The sequence below is a fragment of the Eschrichtius robustus genome, chromosome 15 (assembly GCF_028021215.1).
Source record: "Eschrichtius robustus isolate mEscRob2 chromosome 15, mEscRob2.pri, whole genome shotgun sequence".
Taxonomy (NCBI): Eukaryota; Metazoa; Chordata; class Mammalia; order Artiodactyla; family Eschrichtiidae; genus Eschrichtius; species Eschrichtius robustus.
In genome coordinates, this window is record NC_090838.1 from 53,962,514 (window position 1) to 53,974,382 (window position 11,869).

Genomic DNA, 11,869 nt, shown 5'->3' on the forward strand with positions numbered 1-11,869 from the left:
CTCAGGTGCCGCTAGCCCTCCGCAGTGCCTCACCTGGGCTCTCCGGAATCTACCTGTGCGTCCCACTTTCAAAAACGTTTGAAACAAAACGAAACAACGCCTCTTCCTCTGGGTCTCCTGCCGCCTGGGGGCCGAGCAAATGTTTTCTTGTGCAGTGTGAGTCCCGTTCCCACCCGACCAGAATTTTGCCTAGTCTTGGGACCTAGCAGACTCTGCGGTTCAGGCTCTGACCTCCCAAGCTTGGCCCTGATTTTAACCTCTCCTCACTCCTAGTGTCGCCCTATGAGTGTCTGGCCCATTCCAAGCCTGAAAAGAGGTGATCATGATCCAGCTATTTTACTTTTCAAAGAAGCTGTGGTCTTTGGGCTAAGGCCTTACAGAGCCGAGTTGACCGCCCTGTACAGTTCCATAACCGGCGTCCCCTCCGCATCCTGTGACTCCTTGCCTCGGACAAGACCAGGCAGCCGTGATGGCTCGGAATGACGGTTTCCGTGTGTCTCATGTCTCCATAGGCCGGGCCCCCAGACGCAACAGAGCTTGAAGGACTGCGCAGTGGGAGCCCCGCACTGCGCCCGGCCCCGGCCCCCTGGATCCTTCGGGGCGCCTCCACCCAGCTGTTAGCATGATGTCTTACCTCAAACAACCCCCATACGGCATGAACGGGCTGGGCCTAGCCGGGCCGGCTATGGACCTCCTACACCCCTCCGTGGGCTATCCGGGTGAGCACCGGCCCCCGCCCCCGGCCCCTGCAAATCTTGGGGATCCCCAGCCTCTCGGGTTTAAGCACAAACTTTGTCGTGGATCGGCCCAGGGAACCGGTTGCCTAGTCTGCTTATGGTGCAGGGCACGCTGCAGGCTCGCAGGGCAGAATCGCGGGTCGGTGAGGACGGCCGGGGCGGCGAAAACTTGAGACGTGAGCCTTCCTTGCCTGGCCACACCGGCACCTTGTCTCCTGTTGTGCTCCCACTGCCAGCACAGGGCGCATTTACCCACGGATTCGATTTCTCATGGGTGGTGTGTGTGTGTGTGTGTGTGTGTGTGAGAGAGAGAGAGAGAGAGAGAGAGAGAGGATCTATGCCTTTCCCCCCAACATTGAACGAGGAATATGGACACTCGCTAGGCCCTTAGAGGAAGGGCCCAGCTTGCCTTATGCAAAGCGACTGGCTGAGCTGAGGAGGGGGGATTCTCCCTCCCTAATTAAACTGTCCTCTAGACGGGTGGCCTGCACCAACTTTTGCACTGTTGATGTGGAAGACTTGAGCCGAATCCTGGCTGTCTTTTCTAGGTTCCACTCCTTCACCCCCATTTTTTCCCTCGGAAAGTGTTTTCCAGGACGTGCTTCTGCACACCCCTTCCCCACCTTCCAGCCAGGGAGAGTGTTGGGAGGGGGGAAGTGAAGGAAGAAAGATTGCATAACTCCTCTTCCTTTCTTAACCTCTGAGAGGCAGGGAAGGGGGCAGCCCTGGAGTGCCAGAGACACTGGCTCCCAGTCGCTCACACATGCAGTTTCTCCCACCTGTGGCTGTCAGGCTCGGCCTCCCTGGGGAGTTGTTTTTTTGCTCGGAGCTCGGCTTTCTTTTGCAACTGCCTGGTTCAGGGCCTGCCAGGGGCCGGTCCGCGTCCTCTAGCGCGAGTCCGCGTGGCCACCACTGACCCGACGCGCCCCCGCGTTTCCCCTCAGCCACCCCGCGGAAGCAGCGACGGGAGCGCACCACCTTTACGCGCTCTCAGCTGGACGTGCTCGAGGCGCTCTTCGCCAAGACTCGCTACCCTGACATCTTCATGCGCGAGGAGGTGGCGCTCAAGATCAACCTGCCAGAGTCCAGAGTCCAGGTGCGCGCGCTCGCGGGACTTCAGGGTCGGGGGTGGGGTGCTGGGGCTGGTTGGAGAGGGCCTGGGAAGGGGGGTCTGGTGTGGGGGCGGGCTTACAGGCTGGGTAGCCCCTCTCAGCCCCTCTCAGACTCCCCCTAGCGCTGGGCCGGGCCTGGCAGAGGGGCCAAAGTTAGAGGAGCTAGCTTAGAGCCCTGGATTCCGCCCTTGGCCCCGGGGCGCCTTTGCTATCCAAAGTCCTTTTTAGGATTGCCGGAGGACAAGTGAGGCTCCCGAAGGTAACGTGCCCTGAGAGCCCGACACTTGCCCCTGCCTCTTTGGCCGTCCCAGGACTTGGCAGTTTCCTTCCGGGTCCTGAATTCTTCCTCCGCCCTTGCCTTGTATCCCGGGGATCCTGGAAATGGAAGAGTGGGGCTTGGCCAGAGCCTGGTGCCCTGTCTGGGAGTGCGCCCCACGGGTGGCGCCAGTTTGATTAGACATTTCCTTTGCCCGGAGAGGATGCTGAACGCAAAACCTGGCTACCAGCTTTGCTGTTTCTGTTTTTGCGATGAAAGGGACCCGAAAATACTGTTCGGATTATAACTCAGAACTCTCCTCAAAGGCCTTTTATCTTGCCTTTTCCCCCCCAGAGGCTCGAGAGAACAGGAATGCCATGTCTTGTACCGGGGCCTTCCAAGAGGAGTGAGAACTTTATGACTGTCCTATTTGGTTCCCCACTTGGAGCCAAGAAGTCCAACGAAATTCTGCCCAGGCTTCCTTCCCTAGTCCCCCGAGTACTGCCTCTGTTCAGCCTCCTGGCCTTGCTCCTGCTCCCCTCCAAATTCTCGCCCTGCCCAGCACCAGACCTGCAGGGGCGGAGGGGCTCCAGCCTCAAACTCGGGGACTGTCCCCCACTCCGCGGCCTGCTCTGTGCCTCTCCGCAGTTTACTGAGCTCTATTCATAGAAGACAGGGCCTCCAAACATACATAGGTCTGTTGGGAAGCAGCCAACAGCATCAGTTTAGAGATGGCTGAACTTCTGGCTGGACAGACACAAATGTTCCGCCCTCCGGCAGAGTTGCGCTGGGCGTGGGGGGGGGGGAGTGCACATCCCTACTCTGCCAGAGGAGGGTCTTTGAGCAGAAGGATGGGGGAGGGTGGAGGCTCGCAGGGAATGCAGGGTCTGGCCGGGTCGGAGATGGGGAGGGGAGGAGACGTCGATAGGAGAGGGATGCGGATCCTAGGCCGGGTGTTGGTCCAAGGGGCGGGGGAGTGGCAAGCTCTACTCTCCCCCTGACACGCTCTCCCCCACCCGGCCCGCTGCAGGTCTGGTTCAAGAACCGCCGCGCCAAATGCCGCCAGCAGCAGCAGAGCGGGAGCGGGACGAAGAGCCGCCCAGCCAAGAAGAAGTCGTCCCCGGTGCGGGAGAGCTCGGGCTCCGAAAGCAGCGGCCAGTTCACGCCGCCCGCTGTGTCCAGTTCCGCCTCGTCCTCCAGCTCCTCATCGAGCGCCTCTGCCAACCCGGCGGCTGCAGCGGCTGCAGGCCTGGGCGGGAACCCGGCGGTGGCAGTCCCGTCGTCGTTGAGTACGCCGGCTGCCTCGTCCATCTGGAGTCCGGCTTCCATCTCGCCCGGCTCAGCGCCCGCTTCCGTGTCGGTGCCCGAGCCTTTGGCCGCGCCTAGCAACGCATCGTGTATGCAGCGCTCGGTAGCCGCAGGCGCCGCCTCTGCCGCAGCCTCCTATCCCATGTCCTACGGCCAGGGCGGCAGCTATGGCCAGGGCTACCCCGCGCCCTCCTCTTCCTACTTTGGCGGCGTGGACTGCAGCTCATATCTAGCGCCCATGCACTCGCACCACCACCCGCACCAGCTCAGCCCTATGGCACCCTCCTCCATGGCGAGCCACCATCACCACCATCCCCACGCGCACCACCCGTTGAGCCAGTCCTCAGGCCACCACCACCACCATCACCACCACCATCACCAGGGCTACGGCGGCTCGGGGCTCGCCTTCAACTCTGCCGACTGCTTGGATTACAAGGAGCCTGGCGCCGCCGCCGCTTCCTCCGCTTGGAAACTCAACTTCAACTCGCCTGACTGTCTGGACTATAAGGACCAAGCCTCATGGAGGTTTCAGGTCTTGTGAGCCCAGGAGTGGGAGGAAGAGAAGAAGAAACGCAACTACCTGCGCCCTCCGTGGTCCCCGTCCAGTTTTTGCTGCTGCTGCTGCTGCACTGCCCGCCTTTGCCTCGGCTTTTCCAGACCCGAAATTTCATGCTCCCAAAAGATGCCCATTGCTGCACTGCCGCCCTCATCTTTGTGCCACTTGCTTGGGGGATGTGCAAACCCTGCCCACCCCTTGGATGAGGGGAGCGGTGCTTCGGCTTGGCCCACAAGTTCTATACGGGAGAGCTGTGTGCTCCCCTCCTCAACCCCTAACGAACTCCTAAGTCATCATCTTCTAGTCTTTCTGGACAGTTATGCGCTTGCAGCCTTCGGAGGCTCTTCGCTCTGACTTTGTTTGAGCCCTACACTTTAATTTATTCTTTCTGGACACTGGAGTCACTAACTGGCATGTGTCTGCCTGTTGGAGTGCACCCATGCTCTACTCCAAATCAAAACAACCACTAAGCGTTTCTCGCGTGCAGACTGCCGCCCCTTCAGCTGCCCTAAGCCCCGCTCCCCGCCTGCAGACCAGAGCTTCCCGTCGTTTCCTCCTCCCCAGCCGGATGCGCTGGGACGAGGCCCAGAGGGAGGAGCGCACCCATAGCCTCTCGCGCACAGCCCCGCCCTGCGTAGAACTGGCTCAGGCTTCCGCTTCGGCGGGAATGCTGTATATAGTCAGGTCCGTTCCAGGGACCACTTAAACTTTTTAGTTGCTGTTGGTTGAACTGAGCATATCTCGTCTTAGAGCCCAAGAAATAGAACTTTAAGATATATACAGCATATATATATACACATATATATATATAACAAAAACAAAAAATATTTTCCCTCTGTCCCCTTTCCTCTCTTCCTCAAACGATGGCGCTTTTACTTTTTCAGTTGTTGCAAAGCTTCCCTGCCCTCTCACACCTTCTCCCTCTGTGTATTTATTAAAGAGAATCGTTTGGTTTCAGGAAGCTGCGCGCGGAGGATCGGGAGGGTCTGGGAGTGTGCAGGCAAGAGCCAAGTCAGGGTACAGGGGAGGGGGCTAGTCTGGGCCGGGGCGCAGGACTGAGCCCTTCACCAGGTCTAAGCACAGGGTCGCAGTTCCAGTTAAGAGATCAAAACCAAAAGAAAACAAAAAATAAAAATACAGCATTATGGAAAAACAAACAAACCCAGGCCCCAAACCCCGGTTCCAATTCCTCTGTCGGCTTCTCTCTCTTTAAACAACCCTGTTTTGTCTAGTGAGTTTTTAGTGCACCTTCATTCTCCGAAATCTGCGGAGAACCCACGCCTGTATATCAGTTTTGGCTTTGGCCTTTTCGTCCAGTAGGTGGGAAAGTAATTTGTAAATTTGATTTGTCCGATGTGAAGATCGCAAATTACTTGTTGAAATGTAAGGCAGTCCCCTTCCGCCCCCTTTATCTACATTATTTCCCGAAAATAAATGCAAATTAATGAACGGCTTGTCAGTGTTGCTCTTCTGCTTCCAGCCCAGGTCCTGGTCTTGGGTGGGTGGAGGGGACTAAAAAGAGGAAACCCCCGTGTTAATAACCCGCGTGTTAATAACCCGTGTGAAGCTGGAGGCCAAAGAAATGCTCTCCTAGGGAGGGTCCCCTCCTCCCGGTCAGCCCGGCCTCTTCCCCCAGGCGTTTTGACCCCGTATCCCCTCTCGCCATCCAGGACAGAGACAGGTGTCAGGACTCAATTCCCGAAGCAATTCCTTTCTCTTCAGAGGCAGGAGCCTGGCACTGATTTCTTCACCCTAATTGCTTGCACCAGAAAGAAGAGGGGGAGGGGAAGAGGGTCGGGAGGCGGGAAAGGATAGCTCTGTAATGCTCTCAGAGCTGAGCCAAAAAGGAAAAGAAAACAAAACGACAAAAAACCGATCCGTGTCTTGCATGTTGGCAGCAGACGACCTTCCTTTCTGCTGAGCTGTCCCCGGTGGCTTCACGGAGGCCGGGGGAATCCGAGTCATCCCTTCCACGTGCTAAGATGTCCCTTTAAACCCTCAGACCCTGCCAGAAGTAGCCAAAATATCTTTGTTCGTATTGCTAAGTTTCTTTAAAACGCAAACACAAAATCCAGAAAAGTCGATAGGGACGCGTTTCACTTTGGCAGGGGAAGAAGACTCCTGGCTCACACAAGGGGGTTCGGAAGGACGGGTCCACCTTCCCCTGAGGAAGACAGGGTAGGGGTGGGGATGGGGTGAGATGATCCTCCAGAAGACCCAGAGTCCATACTCTGGTCTGAAACCTCCTGGGTGTAAGGCCCAGAAGCTGCTCAACTTGTCCATGGGCGGGAAGGAAATAAGGAAACAACGAAAAGTTTCCTGCGAAGTGACCGACACACCCTATTCTTTTCATTCCGTGTAAGACCTGAGAACACAACGTGAGGCCGGGCTTGGAGAACGACCCCCTCCTCCAGGGTCCCGCGCCGAGCTAGGTCTCAGTGCTGTGAGCCCGGGCTGGAGGAAAACCCTCTCAGCCGCGTCCGCCCTCCGGACTCCGTAGGCCCGTCTCGGACTCCGTAGGCCCACGCCTTCCTACCCAACAAGCCCAATATCCCCGACTCCGCAAAGGCCCGCAGGAGGGCGCAGCCACGGCCCCTCCCAGCCTGGCCCCGCGGCGCTGCCGGCTGAGGGCGACCCAGCGCGCCGGTTCGGTGTGCGGCGGGGCCCCTGGAATGCGGGGCCCACACGTGCCGTGGAGTCCCGGCCGGCGCAAAGAGGCTTCCAGCTCGCGCGGCACGAGCCTGGGCACCGGGGGTGCAGGGCCTACTGGGCGCTCTCCTCAGCCGACCCTGCCTGGCCTTCCCCAGGGCCGCCCTGGTTCACGCAGCCGCCGCCAGGGCCGCTCGAGGTTCTGGGCTGCCTCCACCCGCAGCTCCCTGAGGCGGGTTCTGTGCGGCCCAGCGGTCCTCCTGGCTGCGCGGTGGAATGAAACCACGAGATCCGGCTCTGCACCCGCTCGGACAACCGTGTGGCCTCCGGAGCAAGGTACTCAACCCCCTGGGGCTCAATTTCGTCGCATTTGTTATTTGGCCGAACTCTGTCGGGTATGTTCTAGAACCTCACACTTTGGGCCGAGGCTTCGGGCACGTAGGTGAGACGCATCCCCGTGGCCTGGCCCCTCGGCGGCTTCCAGAAGCTTCGGTGCCCGTGTACTCAGGCAGACGGGGACCAGCGGCCGGGCGCGCGGAGGCCCGGCGGGAGTTCCCGCCCGGGGGACTAGGCCTCGAGAAGAGGCACGTGCTTCTTCCAGGGCCTCCCAGCCTGCGCCGAGGCCCCGCGGCGCTGAGTGGAAACCGGGAGCGGGAAGGCGCTGGGACACCTCAGGCTGCCGGGACGCGGGAGCTTGGGGGAGCGGGGAAAGTGCGTGGCCGCGGCGGGGGCGGCCGGAAGTGGCCGGACGGGGTGGGGGCGCCCAAGCGGCGCAGAGTGCAGGCGGCGGCGGCGGCGGGAGCGCGGCAGGTCCTTCCGGGCCACCTGTTACAGGCAGGTTCTCTGAGAACCGCCCTCAGCTCGCCATTCTTCTGAGGGAAGAGGTTTGTTTGGGTTTTGATGTTGGTGACACAATGGAAGCAGCTAGAATTGAAGCAATTTAAGGAGATTAAGCAACTTCAGAACACTTAGCAACGTTAAGACGTCAACAGTTTTGTTCCTTTGAGTGCTCAACGAAATCTTCATGTTTTCTACTCATGGCTTGTGTTCTCTGCTCAGACTCGGGGGGCAAAAAAGTCTACCTTACAGTGAACGTATGTGAGGTGCTTTAGGGCTAAAGGATAGGTCGTGTTTGTGTTTTTTAAATAATTTTTTAAAATTCTTAAAACCATCTCAAGGAGCACCGCATTAATTTGCTGAAGCTCTGAAAAGATTCAGTGAAGTAACGTCGTTTGTTGTAGAGCTTTTCAGTATTTTATAGTTAGTCAGTAGCTACTGAGGGCATATGGAAACAACATTTCTCAACGTTGTAAATGGGGGGTTTTTTTGGAAAAAAATTCTTAAATTTAAAAATTCTTTGGGGTATTAAACGTGAGAGGAAAATCAGGTAAAAAGGCACCGAATGTCAGCAAATTCATGCCGGATTCAGAGACCAGAAAACCGAGAGGTTTCAATTTTTGTGTCAAAAGAAAATTACCAGTTTTTTCATATATTTTGTTCAAAATAGTTTCACAGATAAATTGTGATTTTTTTTTCAGTTGTGAAAATGATAAATTCATGACTTTGGCAGAATAAATGAATGTTATTGATGTCATTAGGTACTGACAGGCACTAAGGTTTTCTTTAGAGATACAGAAATAAAATGTATCTGATATATTAAATGTAGTTAATATATACATTATTGGTAAAGAAAATCTGTATCATTACTATTCAAGACCAAAAAAAAAAAAAAAACCACTTGGCTTCTGTTGCAGAAGTAATTTAAGAACAGCATCAAGATATCTTTATAAAATTCCTTAATTGAAAACCTTAACATGTTCTCAACGAGTTATTCTATATTTTCCATACTGTCTCTCCCCCCATTGTCTAAAATGAGAATGAAAAAAGCTCATTGGCTCATTAATTTTAACTAAGGAATATTTATATTCAACAATACTTATAGTAAAAACCACCAACTAAAAAAGAATACTAAGTAATAACAATGCATTGCTTATTTGACAAGGAGAAAACATCTCCATTATCTTTAAGAAAGAATCTGTTTAATTAAATGTGTGAGTGTCTGGAATATACTTATTTGAAAAAGAGGGGTTTTGGGGGGGAGGGACTGTGTTTAGTTGATGGATCCTGATAAAGCAGTTGTGCTTCTTAATCATCCTGTTGATATTTATTGATATCTGAAAAAAGAATTGGATTTTTTTGGTGGGAGAGGGGAACATGCCATTTTGACCTAGTGATTCTTTAATCATGCTTTTAAAATGAGTTGGATTTTACTTACAACACTTTAGGTGAAGCCTTCCAGAAGTTTTTAAAAATCAAAAATATTTCCAAAAAACCTTCAGTTATTTAGGTGAAATGGCAGTTACATAAAATAGTCAAAGTTGAAACTACTTTTAAATATATCCAGTTTTTGCTTAGGGAAAAAAATAAAGCAAAGAAATGTATGGTGTGCTCACAACTAAAATCCATCTCCTAATTATGAAACTATACATTCTTATTTCTAGGACTATTATTTCAAAGATAGGGATATGCTTAAAAATATTTTGGAGTTCTTTCTAATCATATAGTACTTAGGCTCAATTTAATGCCAACCTATCAAAATTTAAACATTGAAAATCTATTGTGTTTCTAAAAATTGTACCCCTCCTACCCGCTTTGAATAATTTACTTGGTGGCTAATGAAATAAAAGACACAAAGTTCCATTCCATTCCAAGTGTCATAAGTACTTTGTTTTTCAAAGGTTAATCTTTATTGAACATCTTATAAAAACTATTTTAGGAAATTTAGAAATTCTTTTAAAGTGGATTGTAAAATTAGGATTTAAGGAACTTGAGTCACAATTTTTTCAGGATTGAAGTAGAGTATAAATAAATCATAACTAATTTTGACATTTGGGGTAAAGTTAATTAAAATGTAGGAATAAATGGTCTTTGATTCAACAACTTGGTGTTTAAAGAGCTTATAAAATATTTTTAGTACACAAATATTATGTCTGTTCAAAGCTCTAAATGCTTATAAGATATACCATCATCTGTCATAGCTATTTAAATGCAGGAATCATATTTCCTTTTTAAAGTTTAGTTTAAAAACTTTATTGTGTAATATACATACAAAAGAAAGTATAAAACAGGTTTCTACAATTTAAAGAGAAAGGAAAATATAACCGGAGCAACAAGTTCTCAACAAATACTTTGAAAAGTAGATTTGAGATAGGTCATAATATTAGTGTTTAAATTTGATGTTACATCAATTATGTCTATTATTGTCCCAGGGATTTTGGTAAATCCTTTAGAGTAGTGGCTATTAATATCTATAGGGACACTTTTTAAGGCAGAAAAACAGTTAAAACCATAGGATATGAAAGTTCTATAGGCCTTTGAAAAGTCCATAGGGTTTCTATTTTGGTAGAAAAACTGTGCTTATATCTACTTATATTTTTTGACAAAGGAGCACCACAAGAATCTATCTTCTTGTTTCCCAAGCATGGATATTTGACCTCATCCAAAGCTGTGGCTTCAACTCTTGATTTCATTACTGGTGATCCACAAATTCGTATTTCTAGCTCACACCTCTCTGTTGGACTTCATATACCTGTATATACACTGAAAAGAGGCCATTGACTTTTAGCTCTTAGGAAGTTAATGATATGATGTCTGGGTCTTGCTTCAAATACTAGAGGAAGAGAGGGAATGGGTGGAGTATAGATGAAACAAGATTATTATGAGTTTTTAATTGTTGACGCTGAGTGAGAATACATACAACTTCATTACACTCTACTTTTGTGTATTCAAATTTTCCCATAATAAAAGGTGAGTAAAAATATTTATTAATTTGTGGAAAGTAGTTTTTGCAGTGTATTGAGGAAACTGAGCTTCCCATCTTTGGGGCTCATACAATATTGTTCACATAAATCACTTTCTTTATCTGTTCTCAAGTCTTGTGAGGTTGGTTGGTGTGAGGCTCAGGGTGGTTTGGTTATTTACTCAAGATCACATAGCTGGTAAATGGCAGAATTTGGCAGAACTCGGTCTTCAGATTCCATGTTCATTTGGCTATAAGAGCTACCTAAAATATGTTAACAAACATTAATTTTAAAAAGAGACACCATATTACGAATCAGATTACCAGATTGACATCAACAAACATGCTTTATCTGAGTTCAAAATTCGAGTTTTGGTAAACTGAAAATTATTTCCTAGGACATTATTACATTTATGTTCCTGGGCATCACTTCAATATCATTTAATGAGTGTTCGGAAAGATTAACAGAGTGTTAAATGAGAAGACTAGTCATACCAGGTCTATCTCACCTTTTAATTTCTTATTAATTTTAATTCCTTACTAATTTTTAATTTCTAAGTAATCTTAAAATTCCTGTTTTTTTCATGTTTATGAGTAGTGTTTTCTATTCTTGGCTGAGCCTTTTTTGCTTCTCAGAATATTGCTTTGCTATGTTATAGGAGGTCTAATACAGGGAAAGTTGTGTAAACCAGACATGGAGTTGAGATTCGGTTAATGACTTGTAAATGAGGCTTAATTTATTTGTTAACAGATATTTGGAATCTTTTTTCTAACTATGCTAACTTCAGAACTTCTCTTCAAGTTTTGAAGTTTGTAGCTTAATTTTAAAAATCTCACTGAGCAAATCCTTGTCATTTTAGGGTAAATTTTATTTTTCAGAGCTAACTCTGAAAATTAAAAAATGGGTTAACAAGTTGAGTAATATAGCTCACATAACTTTATAGATACTGATTTCCTTTATTGAAAAGCAAAAAGCAGAAGTCTTGTTTAAATTGTATCTTTATTTCCTCAGGTTTTAAAAACCGTTCATCTCATGCTTCTATTCCTGCTACTGACCTCTTCAATTTTCCTCTTACCTGATGTAAAAAAACAAAGGTTGTCTGTTCATTTTTATTAATGTTTGGAGAAGAAAAAAACTAGCATCTCTTTTCTCTCTGTATTTCTTTGGGTGAGACATGAACTAATCTTTTTTTCAGATCAGCACCTGATAATTCCTGCGTGCCTTTTTTTTTTAAGATTTTTTTTTTTTTTTGATGTAGACCATTTTTAAAGTCTTTATTGACTTTGTTACAGTATTCCTTCTGTTTTATGTTTTGGTGTTTTGGCCATGAGGCACGTGGAATCTTAGCTCCACGACCAGGGATCGAACCTGCATCCCCTGCATTGGAAGGTAAAATCTTAACCACTGGACAGCGAGGGAAGTCCCCCTGCATGCCTTTTCATTTGTACATT

General features: G+C 49.4%; 1 protein-coding gene across 2 annotated transcripts; it reads left to right on the forward strand.

Moving 5' to 3' along the window:
* The first annotated feature begins 622 nt into the window (after positions 1 to 622).
* Positions 623 to 3,954, forward strand: OTX1 (orthodenticle homeobox 1). Of its 2 annotated transcripts, XM_068564791.1 has the most exons (5): positions 623 to 719; positions 1,682 to 1,833; positions 3,136 to 3,286; positions 3,380 to 3,461; positions 3,492 to 3,954. In XM_068564791.1, the coding sequence occupies exons 1-5, from the start codon at positions 623 to 625 to the stop codon at positions 3,952 to 3,954; spliced, it is 945 nt and encodes a 314-aa protein (XP_068420892.1). The 2 variants fall into 2 exon arrangements, with proteins under 2 accessions (XP_068420892.1, XP_068420891.1); XM_068564790.1 differs by having other exon boundaries at positions 3,136 to 3,954.
* Positions 3,955 to 11,869: the final 7,915 nt, after the last annotated feature.